We start from the raw sequence: 16,514 nt of genomic DNA, 5'->3' as shown, positions 1-16,514 counted from the left end.
ATACGTGCCCATCGTATATGATCTCGAATTTCTAAATTCGGAAAACATTTTTTATTTATGTGTACCAACCTAGAAACCTCTAACTTTATCATATTTATGTTATTTTAAAATTTTAACCCATATTTTACTATTAAAAAGTAATATCAGTCTCTATAGTATCTACGATTCATAATTTTGATGTAATTTTGGAAAAATTAACCCTTGTTTTCTAATAAAAATTAAAATCAACACCTGAAATAAGTGGTCTCGAATTCAGGATTCTGAATACTATAACTTAAATTATCTGCAACTGTGCATGTGCGAGAACTTAAATTTTGCATTTTAGTGTAATTTTGAAAGACTTAACCCTTGCTTTGTAATACAAAAATAAAATTTATACCGAAAAGGTGGTCGCAAATTTTTTGATTCGAAATAATTGGTTGACAGCAAAAATGTTTCATAGATGCAACTATCCAATTCCTATGTACAATCGCTCGCTGATTCCGAAAATCGTGATAATTTTTTTACTATGGATAACTTTTCGAGATATTTGCAATTTACCGTTATTCAGCTTAAAAAAATCAGTGGCTCCATTTAATAAGGTATATCTTACGAACCAATTAAATAAACGTAATACGAGGTACGGAAAATGAAAGAAAATAAAATTCTCCATAAACCGTATATACATCAGTTTCCGATAGGGCTTATAGCTTCTGAGAAATTAATTAATCATTTCTGACACCTCTTGTTTTCGACGCAAACAGTATACCTACTCAGGTGCACGTAGCGTATGAGTAACACTCTTTTCTGCTCATATTTCATACAAAAAATCCTTGCGCATTTTCATTTGACCAATCATTATTTTCTTATTTTTCTATCGATTTTCTTCAATGGTAGCTTCATTTTTTTATAAAGGAATAGGCTTTACAACAAGTTCAAAACATTTACACAGAAACTGTTATTTTTTGACTTTTTCCCTGTTAAAGTTTGAAGTTAGTGCATTTTTTCATCAAAAAAACAAAAAATCTGGAATTACTAATTAATTTCTCAGAAACTTTCAGGGCCATCGAAAAGTGATGTATATACGGTTTATGGAGAATTTTATTTTCTTTAATTTTCCGTACCTCGTATTACGTTTATTTAATTGGTTCGTAAGATATACCTTATTAAGTGGAACCACTGATTTTTTTAAGCTGAATAACGGTAAATTGCAAATATCTCGAATACGTATCCATACAAAAAAAATTAACTTGATTTTCGAAATCAGCGAGCGATTGTACATACAAATAGGACAGTGGCATCAGGAGAACAAAATCAAAATTAAAATGTGTGATCCAGTGTTATTAATAATTTGCCGTATCACATTTTTGAGCATTAAAATTGTATCTTGTTTTTGTATTTTTGGAAAATTTAACCTTTCAAAAAAGTAAAATCAACATCAAAATATGTGGTCCCGAATTTCGTAATTTTGAATAATTTTACATTATCTGCAGCTGACAATGTATGTATATGAACCATAATTTTATTAACTTTACGTAATTTCTAAGAATTTAACCCTTGATTTCTGAAGAAAATTAACCTTGGAAGCGCTTCGCTTTTTTGACCTTTTCTGCGGGCTTGGTAGTCGAAACGACTAACAGCAACTTCTTTTCTCTGTTACATATGGGCATTCCCATGGTGGCGCACGCGACAGTCGTACGATTTCAATGTGATACAAAAAAGGAATACCATTTGTTTTCTTTAACTTTTTTGGGCCATTGTATAGCACGTAATTAGCTCTATACTTAACCGAAAAATTAAATCAATCGAACTGCTTGGTCCTGAAATATAAGCATTTAAAGAGAGGTTCGTTACGTGACAAAAAATGGAAGTTGATTTTTTCTTTTCTTACAAAATCGCAAAACTCTGCGAATTGTGGAAGGCTATTTTGATGAAACTTATTTTGATATGATTTGGAGTAATTCTAGTTGTTTTTAGAGTTTTTTGAATTAATGCAAATTGTTTCAATTCTCTTTTACAACACCAAGTGTGAAACGTGACGTGACGGTTCGTCACGTGACATAAATTTCCATCGCTATATTTTTGTTAATATTGCTTTTAAATGAATTTTCAACGCAAATAAAACATGTATTTTATGTAGAATATACTTTATATTTTGACTTCAGCGCCAATTCAGGGTCAATTTATTAGAAATCTATGATTTATTATGTTTCAACCACATGCGCCAAATTCGAACCAAATCGGACCATAAATACGGTTTTTCGAAATATCTCGACCTTGGCACCACCTAGGAAGACCAATTTAACTAATTTTGTTGTTAGTCGAATCTAATAACAAAGCACTTCAGGGTTAAATCAGTCCCTAACCATCTAGTCCTGAATTTCGAATTTTGGTATTATATTGGACTATCTGCACAAGTGGTCCTCTGAGAACTTTTACGCAATGTTGAACAATTAAACAACATGTTACACCGAATTTCGGGATTTGAAAAAATGTTCAATTATCACTCCAATGCATCTGCGAGAATCTGTGTACATCACATTTATGTCATTTCGGACGACTTAACCCTCTAGTAGGCCAATTTTTTTATGAGTTGAAAAATTCAGGAATGGGTGATTTTAGCACGAGAAATCCAAAAGTGATGTCCATTTCGATCTGTGACAGTAACTTTTTCCTACAGGGGAGAAAAACCAAGACCGTCTGGAAACGGGCTCGCCGATATACTTACACATATTTTCAGCTTCCTCTTACACAATGTTAACCTACGAACCGGCAATGCCGTCTGCAGACGGTCAAAAATGCAAAACTGGGGTTTTATATGTCGGCTAGCCGGTCTGTAGACGGTCTGTGTTCGAAAGCAATTTTCTCCATTTCGAATGGTGACATAATTATAAAACTTATATTAAAATACGGTGCTTTTAACAACAAAATCCACCGAATTTTTTTATATCAAAAAATTTTTCAAAACAAAAAATTTCTTTAATTAAGAAATTACTAAATAGCAAGAAATAATTAATTTTAACCGTGTTTTCAAAATCTGTAATTCAATTGCCGATTAAAATAAAACGGATTGACATAACGGATTAAAATTTACTTCGCCGTAAGGGTACGATTTTTGTCTAAAGATCGTGCCTTACGAATATAGAAAAAAATTATTATAGGTGCACTAAAAAGGTGTTTAGTTAACGATCATTCCGGAAATAAATGATCCCAAATAGCGCAAATTTCGGGATTGCACTTTTTAAGATCACGCTTGAAATTTTTAAAATTTTCCTAAATGTGTATAAGGGTTAGTGCGACGAATAGTGTTTTGGTGTTAATAGAACTTTTGCGCTGCTCAGATAATTTCCAATTAATTTTATGAACTTAAAGAAATTTGTTTTTTTGGGATATTAAACTTTAACTCAGCTGTGTAGTTTTAAGCATTCTATTACTTTACCTTTTTATTAACCCTTATTTTCTTCCACATCACTTTTCTACTTTCAGCGTTTTGTACATAGTATATCAACATAAGAAACCAACCGTCACAGTCACTAACAGTCAACATCACCATCAGCATAACAACAATCACAACACAGAGTCATTGTGCTGCAGCTTCATCGTCGATGATGATGAGAAGACTTCAACGTCACCAGCAAATCGCTCAACAGCAGCAACATTCAATAGGCGCACAGCAGCGAAAAGCACAGTGCAAGCAACACAAGTTGGCAACACAAAAACTTGTAGAATAGCCGAGTTGCTGCTGCATGCCATAAGTGCAAAAATAACAACAAATACAACAAATAAATTCACACAAAAACATTGTAGTGCAAAAAGTGAGTACAGAAAAAGTAATAACAACGAAAACGATTTTTGCTGCAATTTTAGCAGCTGCAACAACAAGAACAAGGATATAGATTCTATACAAACGCACTACACAAGTGAAAGCAAAAACAATAGCAAAAATAAGAGGAGGGAAACTGACCAACCTGACGATTTTATGGGGTAAGTCAGCGCCAATGTTGGCAAAAAGTTGTAAGCTTTCGAAAAGATTTAACTTTTTTTTTTTTATTTTGTGCTGCTCTTTAGTGCAGTGTATTAAATTTTTACGATTTCTTTTTCTCGTTTGGTTTTTGTTTTCGTCTGCGGTGGGGTTACTTTTGGGATTGGTGTTCGGTTTTGCCATTTACTTTGGCGGTAGCTGCCCAGTGCTGCTGGTTTCCTGATTCCTACGACTGTCTTTTCTAAGCCGTTTTTCGCGCTCGCAACACTAATGTAAATAGGGAGGAGCTCTTTCAGTAAATAATGTACTTAGAAAAAATTCGCACTTAAAAATAGTGCGGAGATGCCGATAAGTAGCAAATATTTGGTGATAAATGGAGTTCCACTCAACTAACGGCTTCAGAAATCTTTTGCTTAGAGCTTTCGGGTACTTTTCGAAACTTTTCGTATATTCGTATTTACAGATTCAATTGCACATTTGAATCTTACTTTTATAAAAACCGAACCTGCGTCCCAGCAGAGAACTTCTTCCGCAGAATGAAAAAATGGGGTCAAGAACACAATTTTCTTTTGAAGAGGATACAACTAATTTCATCGATAACAATAAATTCATCGATAGTTTAATGGATAACTAGACATAAGCACATTTATGTCGGCAGTGATATTTATGTATGTATATTTGAAAATTTGATCGATAATGATAAATTTATCGGCAAATAAATCGATAATTATGTATAAAAGAATACCAATAACAATAAATCGGCTTTGGTTATAGTACAGTTTGTCCAACATGTATATCGAAAACTATATATATTTTCAAAACAATATCGAGGTCATATATCCAATATTTTCTACCTTATATTTTGGCAAAACTTAACCTCTAATACAAAACTCCACCTGAGCGATAACTGTTATCGACTATTTTCAATCTAACCTTATATATTGCTTATTAGTAGAATTAACTGCTTGATTGCAAAGTTAGAATTATATTCAGTGATAGCACTTATGTCCCAGATGGGTTCTAACAACAGAAACTAAATTTTGTAAAAATTGCTGATAGATGGTATTGAATATGAGCTCTGGATTAGCGATAGCAATGTGACTAAATATTTAATCCGGATCGCGCCCATCCCTATGTCCTATTTTTTAGTACCGAACCCACCCACTCCAACGTTTTTCAGAACTGTACCGCGGGTCCCGTCGGTCCCCAAATCTATTACTAAGAAAAATTCACATATCTTCCAAATTAATTAAAAAATAAAAAACAAAAAATTATGAAAGATCTGGAGTCTTCCGATTATTTTGTTTTGCTTCGCTGTTCTTTTTCGTCTCAATAAAACATAAAAAAGTGCATATTTCATATATCGTTTTTAAGGAAGATTTTGTGAATTTGCGGAGACTTTTGGTCCCGTCTTGCCCGAAAAATTTTTACAGACCGTCCCGATACCGCCCATCCCAGCTAATTTGATATCAATATCGTGTGTCCCTCGGATGCCGATATCCCCCGCCCATCTCTACTCTGAAAACATTTCATTCGCGGAAAATTTTTTTAAGAAAATATCGGTAAATAAGCATTTCGATAAAAATAACGACAACTCTTTATCGATAAATGTAATTTAATAATAATAAATAAAATTATAGTTTAAAAAACTAAAACCTCCCTATTATAATTGCCATTCGTAGGGTCATCAGGTATGTAACTTGAGAATAGAAATCGTTGCATCTTTTAGGCGCATCAATATTACATAGTTACATCCCGAGCTAATAAGAGGAAGGTAAAAATACGGCTAAATATGTTGTATGTAGCAAATATCGATAAACTGTAATTTTTATCGATAATTTATCATTTTGTTTTATTAATATCGTAACCGAATGTTTTTCGATCGCCGATAAGGATACTGGTTTCGATCGACATAATTATCGATTTGTTATCGATGTTACAATTAATTTTATCTATATTTAATTCCTGTATTAAATGAACCATACCGATAAAATATAAGGAAAAATATTTTAATAAAATAACGATTAATTTCTATTCCTATCGGAACCGTTATCGAAGCAGCTTTTTCTCGGATTTTGGTCTCTATTTTATTAGTTTTTGCACTGTTACAAACATCAGTACATCAGTAGAAAAAATACGAATAAATTATATCGATAAATAAATATGTATATGAATATAATGCTGATAAATTTGTACTACGATCAAAATAGTTATCGATATGTTCTTCGTTATAGAAAATTTTTTTCGTTGGTTTGTCCACGTATTAGTCCAAGCCAAAATTAACAAAATTATGTGTGATATCGATAACTAATTTTGTAATTTTTGTAATATACCGATATATATTTTAGTAAAATATCGATATACTTTTCGTTAATAACAGTGATAACTTTTTCGATAGTAGAAACAGTTCAATCTGAGTAGGTACATAAGTTCTGCTACCGGAACACTAGCGCCTGTCCATAACCCTTTTTGCTAACGCCAAGCATTTCAAACTGGCGCCTTTAAGCTATTCCAAAGGGTTTATCGCTTTGTCCTAAAAAAAAATTATCTACTTACATAATGGTTTACAATTACATTTCAACAACGTCAAAGTCATTAAAAATACATATCTACAAATAGGTAGTAATGCACATAAAAACCAATTACCCATACAATGTTTCATAAATGCTTGATAAGAGTTGTGACAGCACTCTGACAGTAAGTTGGAATTGCTTTTGCGATTTGTTTTTGTTGTTTTTTTTTGTCAACTGAAAATATGTGCCACACAATTGTGCGGCAAGCTAACAAATCGCAGCAACCCACTAGAACCTGAAGGGAGATCTCCCTATGTGAGGAATAAAAGAGTACTCCCCTTAACCTGATTTCTGAGCAATAAGGGAGATTTGTCGGTTTTGTACTCCTTTATTACTCGTTTAGGAATCAAATAGGAGATCTCCTAAGCGAGCGACGAAATAATACTNCATGTAGATATTTGTATGGGAATTGCAAATGAATAGATATATGTATGTACATATGTTTGTATGTATGTACATACACACCTACTCGCACGCATGCATAATAAATTGTACATAAATTAAAAGTGAACTTATTTGTTACTAATACGCCATGTCATTCATAGTTACGCACAAAAATGGACTATGTACAGCAAATTCCTACAAAACCCTGCTGTGAACAGCTAAACCAATTAGAAAAAATACTAGTTCATTAACTGGTACGTGCCTAGCAGTTCGACAATTTCGAAGAACTTAAGCGTTCGGCGACATCTGGCTTTGAAATGCCAAAGCTTACAATGAAACACAATTACATAATTGATTTTTTTACAAATGTCGGCTCTGAGATCGCAGGTTCGAGTCGCTTGGAGCTGGTTAAGATTTTTAAAGTTAAATCCAAATGTAAGTTAAAATAATTTTTTCAATTTAAATATAAATAACAAATTAGAAAATCTAATTGCATTGCAGAAAAAACAAAGGTAGATAGAGGAAAAAATGCATAATAAATTAATTAATAAATTTAAAAATTACAATAAAAACCCTAAATAATAAAAATAAAAAAATCTCTGCGCCTGTCAACCTGGAACCTCAGGCATACCACGCGAGTGCTTTGCTCTGTCGGCCATTGCGACCACGGGGTATGAATTGGCAGACTATCTCATCAACTGGTATGATGCTACTAGTATTTCTACTAGTAGATGCTGATGCATAGCCTTACAATTGATATCTCGTAGGACATCGCAATGTTAAAAATACCAGTCGCTAACACTGAAAAAAGATAGAACTTGAACTAGTTGGGCTGCAACGCAAACTGGTAGAATTATAGTTAACAACTAGTTGCTTTCCCTGCAGGGAAACTCCAAATGCATGAGTGTGTGTGTGCGCTGCTGAATTCTCGTGCCGCCAATTACAAAAAAAAAAATAAAAAATTGTATGCAACATTTTTCCGATTAGTTTTTTTCTTTGCTTACTTTTTCCTGTACACAACTCACTTCGCATTGCTTTACTTTCATTGCGTGTATATTTCATTTCATAAGCATTTGAACAAATTCAACTACATACATACTTCGCTTGCTATTTTGGTTGCACTTTTGCACAACTACATTCATACAAGCGAGTCAGTCGAGCGATGGCCGCGACCAACAACCAAGCAGCAAGCACCAAGTAGCAGAGTCATAGTCAGCGCTTATATGTAGCATCAACCGCTGCCTTTGCATTGCTATTTGCATTGCCGTTTGCTAAGTTTGCCATAGTCGTAGCCATAGCCGTAGCAATGACCCTTAATTGGGCCAACAACCACTTTAGAGTGCAGGCATGCAACGACGCCATCAGCGCCAACACAACTGCCGCTGCCGCCTCCGCCTCCGCCGCTGCCTGTTTTGTACAGCGTCGTTCTTTCGTTCTATCGCTGGTTGGCTCATTTGTGGCTGTCATGCGATGCAGCAACAAAGCTTGACTATTTAGAATCATACAAATACACACATTCATGCATAAATATTTAACTTTTTTTTTGGCTTTGCCGTGCTTTCGAAATGTGGGTTCGAAAAAAAACAACTATTCGAGTTGCTCGGAGTACAGCGGAAGTGCTGTGGTGAGCAGTGTGACCAGGTTGACCTTTTTGAGGCTAGGTTTAGCTTTTAATTTGAAGCCATAGCCTCGGTATTTTCAGTCTGACTTCGTGGCTTTTTTCTGGCCTTTTTTACATACTTAAAATATGTTTAGCGAAATTCGGATCGGAACTTACAACAATAATTACCATATTTGAAATATTTAATGTTTCAAAAATGACTGTTTACCGTTCAAATGTTACAATAACAGCGAAAAGTACCATTTCCTTGAGAACATTCTTTCTTAGAGTTTTCTTGGGTTTTAAAAAAATAGTACTACGAAATTTGCCTTACACTGTATTTTTGAAACAATTGATTTGTTGGCGTATTACTAGTGCACGCTGATGTAGAAAACAATCATATTTCTAAGCGAATTTTTTTTTTCATTTCCTAAACTGAGCTCCATTTTGAATACCTTGAAGTAGTGTAGCCGTTATTAACCTGAAAGATGTTATTTTTTATTTTGATGGGAATGATTTAAAAATTTATTAAAAAAAAATCGATTTCGCGGAACTTATCGAAGTAATATACTGACTTGTTTTTACCTTCATTTTTCACAGGGTAGAACTTTTTGTAACCTTTTTTCAAAACCAATTTCGCATCGGGATCATCTGGTCACACTGGTGGCGAGAGCGTTTGTTCTCGATGTGTGCTGTGATTTATTTTATGTGCTCTAATGCGAAGCTGAAGTGAATCTCACTTTCTGTAAAGAAAAAGAAGAATTTTTTAAATTAAGTACAAAGAAAGTTCTTAGAAATTGGGTTGAAATGGGAGCCTAGATGGACAAAAACCTTAGTTCTGCGTAAGCATAGCAGCTGAGAAGATAAAGCGGAGCTGATTGATGAAATAGGTCTAAAACGTGCTAAGTCAAATCGCAAGTTTTCCTATTGAACAGTGCAGAACCGAAAACTGCGAAAGTCCAAAAGGACTTTATAACTTTGCATTTCGTTGATTTTAGCCAGCACGCGCTCAGACTAGAAATTTATCTTTCTAACCAGTTAGGTTAGGTTAGGTTATGGTAGCAGTCCCACGAGGGGGACTTACTTAGACATTTAATTGTCCATTGTGATGCCACATTACACAAGTTCTTAGAACGGTATCTGCGTTAAATTAAGAGAAGCGCTGGGTGCTCACAACAAAGTTCCGCAGGTAGCTGATGTCCACTCCTGAGAGCCACTCGGGAGTGTTGATGAAATGCAAATCAAGGTACTTAAACCTTAATCTAGCGAATGCCAGGCAACTGAGGAAGAAGTGCTGAGATGATTCCACCTCTTCCAGACAGCTGCGGCAGTTGGGATTCGTAACAAGTCGCACCGCGTGGGTTTCTACAGGATAATGTCCAGTCAGTACACCTATAAGAATCGAGAGCTGTCGCTTAGCCTGCTGTAGAAGCTCCCTTAATCACCCGCGGTCCACAACCGGCCAGGAAGACCCTGCAACTTTGATGTCGGAGTTTTTTCCCAGCGCTCGCTGAGCCGACTGTAAGCCCATCTGTCCAAGATCAGTCCGCAGATTGCGAATGGAACTGCTATTCCCTCCCTGTCCGAGGAGATGGCCTCGAAGGTACCCTGCCTAGCCAGACCTAAATCAGCTTAATTTGGTAGTATTCCGATACAGTTGAGAATTCCTCGACCAGTTTTGAACGCACCGTTAGTTATCCCAGTGCCCTGATTGCCTGGCTATCAGTGTAGATATTTACCCTCTTTGTCGACAATAAATTGGTGCCTTACCAACCAGCTGCCTCTACCTTGGAAATTTCGTTGGTACCAAAAAGTACAGGGTGTCCTAAACCGCCCCTTCACCCCCTCTAAATTGAAGGGAAATGTTTTTTATTGAAAAAAAAATCGGAAAAATATGATGTATCAAATCGGGAATGGTCTATCTTTTGGTGGTATTAACTACTTCCGATTTAGCCTGGAAGTGGGTTAAACTGACCGGAAGTCCATTTTTTAAATTAATATCTTTTTAAATAAATTTTTTTTTCTCGGAAGTGCTTTTTTCGACCCCTTAATGACCTTCGAACTTCAACTCGTCCTGGACTTCTAAAATGGACGTAAATGTTTTGATTGGAAAACCAAAACATATGAATCACCAAGTTGCTGGTGCTCTATCTTTTGGTTGTATTACCGACTTTCGGTGTAGACCAGAAGTGGGCTAAACAGATAGTCTAGGATAGCCTCATTGCCGATCTAGCTTGGCTTCCATATGAATATCACCGACGAGGTTGGCTGATTTCTCTTCATTATCAGTTAAAGTAAAATTTTTAAAAATACCTCTAAGCCTCCATCTCACAAGGCAGTTTGCCCGTTTTTTTGTGAAAAATCCACCCTTTTTATCAGCCAAATGTTTGCAAGTGTGTAGTAGGTATAGTACTTTCTCATTACAAATTCACTTCCTCTTTTTGTGCAGTCATCGGACTCATTAGTGACAAACTGTAACGCAAAAATGCGGTTGGGCGTGCAAATAGTTAAGTTAGATGGAAAGTGTGAAGAGTGAAAAAGTACGTTTGTATGCACCTATGCCGTTTTGTTTATGAAATAGGTAGCAGGAAGTGTACATACCTTTTCAGAGTACAATAACGCATGAAAACTGAAAGTGCAACAATAATTGTAGGGCCATTCATTGCATTGCTTTGCTTACATAAAAAATTCAATGCTCCAGGTTTCGTTGATGAATGTAAGCTTTTTCGTGACCATTTTTTTTTCTTGTATTTGCCCATACATATTTAAGCACGAAGAGGAAGTAGTAGGGTCAGTTGTTTTTGTAACTAATTACTTTTTCTTTGAGCATTTCACAGGATTATCAGAAAGATCCATACTGTCAAACCTCAGTTGCTGTTTTCAAGGCCTCTGGTGTCGGGCAACATCGGAGTTACCTTGCCAATAGTAGTAGTAGGTAGAGCTGAAGATTTTCTCCATCCACGATAGAGATATCCCCTATACCTTCTGTGACTAAAAGTCTCTCCTCCATGGTTTTACTTCCCACCAGCTCTAAACTGAGGGCGATTTTAGCCATGCGAAACGCGTCACGAATAATTTCGGTGTCCAGCATAATCGTCTGAGTTTCTTCGGGCTTGGGCCCTTTTCGAGCTATCCACACCGGATGTTAAGGGTCACCAAGTTTGTGACACCAACTGTACTTTCCGACAAATAGATCCAAAAACCACATTTTCGAATTCGTAGTGTTTGTCTGCCTGCAACTCAACTACGGATGCGAGAGACTCTGCCTTAAGTGGTACGTCCACTTGCCGATAAGGTACCTGGAATCTGATAGTCAATGATCAAGGATAGGGCCATTCATAGTCTCCTCCGTCCCTTTCCCAACAATCAGCTCTTAAGCTTAGGGTTCATCTAACGAAGTGATCATTTTTGATTGCCTGAGGTTCAGCCAGAGAACCGAGGAACTCTGTGTTGAGCAATATGAACACGTGCCGGTACGAATACTCAGAGCTCTCAAACTAGACAGTTTCAAGTTTTGCGAGGTTTTCTCAATATCCTGAGGGGAGAAAGGCCTGACCGCTAGCTGGAGAGAGCACTGCTGGCATCATTGTAGATTATTTTCTGCCACGTCATTTAACTTAGCACCTCGTCAGACAGTTAGCTTCTATGTATTTCCAGAGGTGTCAAACGAGACTTTCAAAGTCGAAAAGTGAAACAGAGCTGCTTCTGACTTCCTTAAAATGATAAAGCCGACTCCACTAAAATTCAGAAAATAATGTGGAAGACCACGCCACTGACATACCCTTCAGAACTGAGTTCCATCGTCCAGAAAGTTTTTGTTAAGCCAGCTTCGTTGATTCCCCTTTCGTTTATTTCATAATTATTCCAAACATTTGTACACAATATATGCCTAAAAGCAGCTTACATAATTTTATCAGCACTTTCCTTCACACTTCACTACCACTCCAAGTAGATCCTTGAAAAGCAGCACAATAACCGCCAACTCACGCAGTTTCCGCTTTTTTCAGCCTTCTCTTGTCTGTGTTTTTTTTTTGTATGCCTATATCTAACATCATTATGCATTTCGTTGCCTGAGCTGTCTGCGTCCACGACCTGTGCCACGCTGTGCGCCTATGCCGTGAAATTACATATTACATACACAACTAGAGGCGCGCAAACGAACGCACACGCACGCATAATAAATATAGTACACTGTTTCTATTTCATATTCACTTTCATACACAATAACATCGGTTTGTTTATTTTTGTGACGCATTCGTGTATAAATTCGCATACGAAACCCGTAGCATGCCACGATGCAACGCGCTGTTGTTCTACCCCAATCGAAGGCGAAAAGGTTGTTGTACGGAATGTAGGTAAAGGAGAAATGTAGCGCGCGATTGTTCAATGCAAAGCAAACTTTTTCTTTTTTAATTGAAAAGAGGGAAAAGTAAGAAATGAAATTTTTGGAAGGGAAGTAGATGGAAGGTGGGAAGAGATTTGAAAGTAAAAAGCTTTGAGCGGAATGACAGGACTGCGGATAAGACAATCAAGCAGATGTCCAATAAGTGGCAGATATATGTAAAAGGAATATCAGGACCTCATAGAATTTGTTTAGTGAGTTTGAAGTTGAATTCTTGTGGAGGTTTAACCAAACAGTTACGGCCAAACTAGGGTAGTAGTGACAACTGCGTCCAAACTCGGACAGATACTGAAAAGAGTTCCCGCGGCCGGAGAGCATTTGAACCATGGGTTTGGACCAATCCATACCTATAGCCTTTGGCTTTTTCCTAAAATTTATCAGTGGCGATGTTGGCTCCATCCTGACCTGTGGTTCACAAATTTATATGTAGGTGCTTAGAGCGATTGGTTTGCGTTCCCGATCGTATGCTTGTTGTAACTCTCCTCTATATTTCCGTAAATTACAAAAATTATGTCCAAATTTTATATGAAAATTTCAAAAAATTATGAAAAACTTTTTAAATACCGAAAACATACGACCATTTTTTAATTACCTAAAATCATGCCCAGTTTTTACAGCAAGTTTTTAAAAATTAATGTCCAGGTTAGCGCAAAATTATGTCCAGTACTTAAATTAACAAAAATTTAAATAAATTTTTTTTCTTCGAAGCGCTCGAATAGTCGCGTTTTTTATTTGCTACGATTTTAATATAGGGGCTAACCTTAGATGCTTTTAATGTAAATACCACAACGAGGCATATATTTAAGGGACTTTCCAAAAATTTCATTGTATGCCTTATAACCCAATTTCGTAAGCAATTTTTATATTTACTTGAATTTTTGCCATAAATAAATACGAGTAAGTGCATGAATATTTAAGTAACTAGTATGCGCATTAGGGTGATCCAAAATTAGTGAAGTTGGCATTTTAATGCTCTCACCCCCTAGGATTGTTCTATACCGAAAAAGTTATACCCCTGTTTTTTTATTTTGTGATAAAAAAATATTTAGAGATCGTTCAAAGCGCTCAAAGTTTTCCATGTATTTTATATGAAAAAAAAAAACAATTTTTCGTAGAAATGGTAAAGAATTCTACAATATCAATACTTTTCGATTAGAAAAATATACTTTTCAGGAGACTTTAAATAATAATGCCCAATGGTTTCTTTAAAAACCCAAAAAATGCAATGGGGTGACCCATAAGAAATCGGCAGTATGAAAAAATGGCAAAATAAAAAATTGAGTATTATTACTGGAAGTCTCCTGAGAGAAGCAGAGTAATCCGAACAAAAGATATACTTTTCGATTGAAAACAATTCTAGGTGAGAGCACTGAAATACCGACTCCCATGCGTTTTTGGAGCACCCTAATGTACACACGTTTCTCGCTCACTTTCAGCTCGCCCGCTTTTTCTTTATTGCCGCCTTCTAGGCGCTAGACATGCCACTTTTCATGCGCACTTTTTGCCATTTTAAGTACTTGAACTCCATTGCTTGCATACTTTTTCGCTTTACTTTCCGCCGCTGCATTTTGCCACACTTAAAAAATCTTGTTCTTCACTCCTTTTTGCGCGCCAAAACCACTCCGCCTTTCGTTTGTGTTATGCGCGTTAATAAATTAAATTCTCCTTAACCTCAATTCGTGTGCGCTTTATTTACGGCTTAAAATGTTAAGTTCTATGTGTGTATTAAAATTGTACAAGGAGAAAATGAAAATTTAAAACAACAAAAAGTGGCAAGGTTCAGCGGTCAGTGTACGCCTTTGATAGCCTTCGGTGTTGTGTTCGACTGACTGTACGCATACATATACATACGTATGTATGTATGCATGTACGAATGTGTGTACGTCCTTCTAGCAGGCAGTGTTCTATGCTGCCTCAATTGCCGCGATTTAAGTTGCTTCGCTGTTTGTTGTGCTATTTTTAGCTTTAATTTCTACTTATTTTCCCACAATTTGTATGCAATTATACTGTATGAAAACTTTTGATGCACCGACTTTCACACGTACTACATATGTATGTATGTATATTTTTCTGAGTGCCTGCTTCAAACGCTTCCTGCCAGCTAACCCAATTAAAAGCATTATCCTTCAGCGTTCCATGGCTTACTTGACTGTGCAGAATTATGAATATGAATAATTGAAAAAAGGAAAAGACACAAATATGCATACACAAAAGCATATAAGTATATGTATCACAGAGGCGTGGACGCGGTGCCATGTTGGAAAGGGAGTTACACAAAGCTCCAATTAGGTAAGTGTACCATGGGCTCTACTTCGCATTATTGTGTACATGAAGTTATGTTTTTTCACGTGAATGCCCGCACTCAATAACGCCTGAAAGTATGCTTTGGCATTTGCTTGTTTTTATGTTTCGAAAATATGAAATGTTAGGTTACACTTGATTGGTTTCGAATATAATGGCACTCAAGGTGAGCGGGTGATTATGAAGTAGAGTGCAAATCTGAATAGATATAGTTATTTATACTTTTAAGCAAAGAATTTCCAAAAAATTGCGTTCGCATTATTAAAAAAAAACATGGCATGGAAAGCAGTTTTATACAAAAAAAAGTGAAATCATATCGTTTTTAGCAATTTATCGAAAATACTTATTGTCGGTGTTCACACCTGCTTGCTTATCTGGTTATCTGCATTAGTTTTAGAACTTCGTTTTTGTTATCGATATCGATAATAATTTAGAAAACTATATCGGGCTAAATATTTTTCGATTGCATATTTAAATAAACAAGTAATTTTTAGCAAAAAAAACCGACTTCAACTCTCATATAAAAAAAAAATATATATATATATATCTCATGATCCACTGATCGGACCTTAACCAGATTAGTATGGGACCACCTCTGAGACACTACCTTTCCGATGCAAAAAGAATTATCGAAATCGGTTGACGTGGTCCAAAGTTATGCGGTAACATACATAAAAAAAAAAAAAAAATATTCCGACGAACTGATAACCTCCTCCTTTTTTGGAAGTCGGTTAAAAAACGATAACAATATTTAAATAAAAATCGATAACAGAATTAAAAAAGCGCAATTATGGAAAAATATTTTCATATATACTATTTATCATTAAATAATTTTTCATATGCTTACAATACTTAATCTTACTTTTAGCAACGACAATAATGTTATGGATAAAAACTGCAACACTACTGGAAATTACTAAGTATAATAATTTTAGCATTTGATATCAATAGAAATTTATAAATACATATTTATCGATAACAACAATTATACAAATTTCAATAAGAGGACTGTTTACGATAATTCAGGTAATAATACCCATAGCAATTCTAGGGAAAATATCGATAGCAAGAGCAATAAAAATCGATGTTGCTAAATCTGACCCTTGTTTTATTCTGTGTAGTCCTTATTGAATTACTAAACATTTGGTTACTAAATCTTATAGTTTTTGTTTCAACTTTTTTTTTGTTATTTATGGCCTTACAAAAATTAAATTCAATAATTGTATTGAGCTTGAGGCTGTTTCTAACATCTATACATATAATAAAATTGTAACAGGTCGATGTCTGTACATT

The 16,514-nt window shown here is 35.5% G+C and overlaps 1 protein-coding gene across 1 annotated transcript in view; it reads left to right on the top strand.

Moving 5' to 3' along the window:
• LOC108368844 (homeobox protein 10-like) overlaps positions 1-16,514 on the top strand; it is a 323,531-nt gene that overhangs the window by 115,147 nt on the left and 191,870 nt on the right. The window contains exon 3 of the mRNA XM_017623781.1: positions 3,466-3,963. Coding sequence (XP_017479270.1) covers positions 3,466-3,963 — 498 coding nt within the window. The remainder of the gene's footprint in view (positions 1-3,465; positions 3,964-16,514) is intronic.

This window comes from Rhagoletis zephyria, unplaced genomic scaffold (genome assembly GCF_001687245.7).
Source record: "Rhagoletis zephyria isolate East Lansing unplaced genomic scaffold, Rhagoletis_zephyria_1.1 Rzeph_scaffold_00054, whole genome shotgun sequence".
NCBI lineage: Eukaryota > Metazoa > Arthropoda > Insecta > Diptera > Tephritidae > Rhagoletis > Rhagoletis zephyria.
Note: the sequence above shows the minus strand (reverse complement) of the source record. Positions and strands in the feature narration are given on the sequence as shown.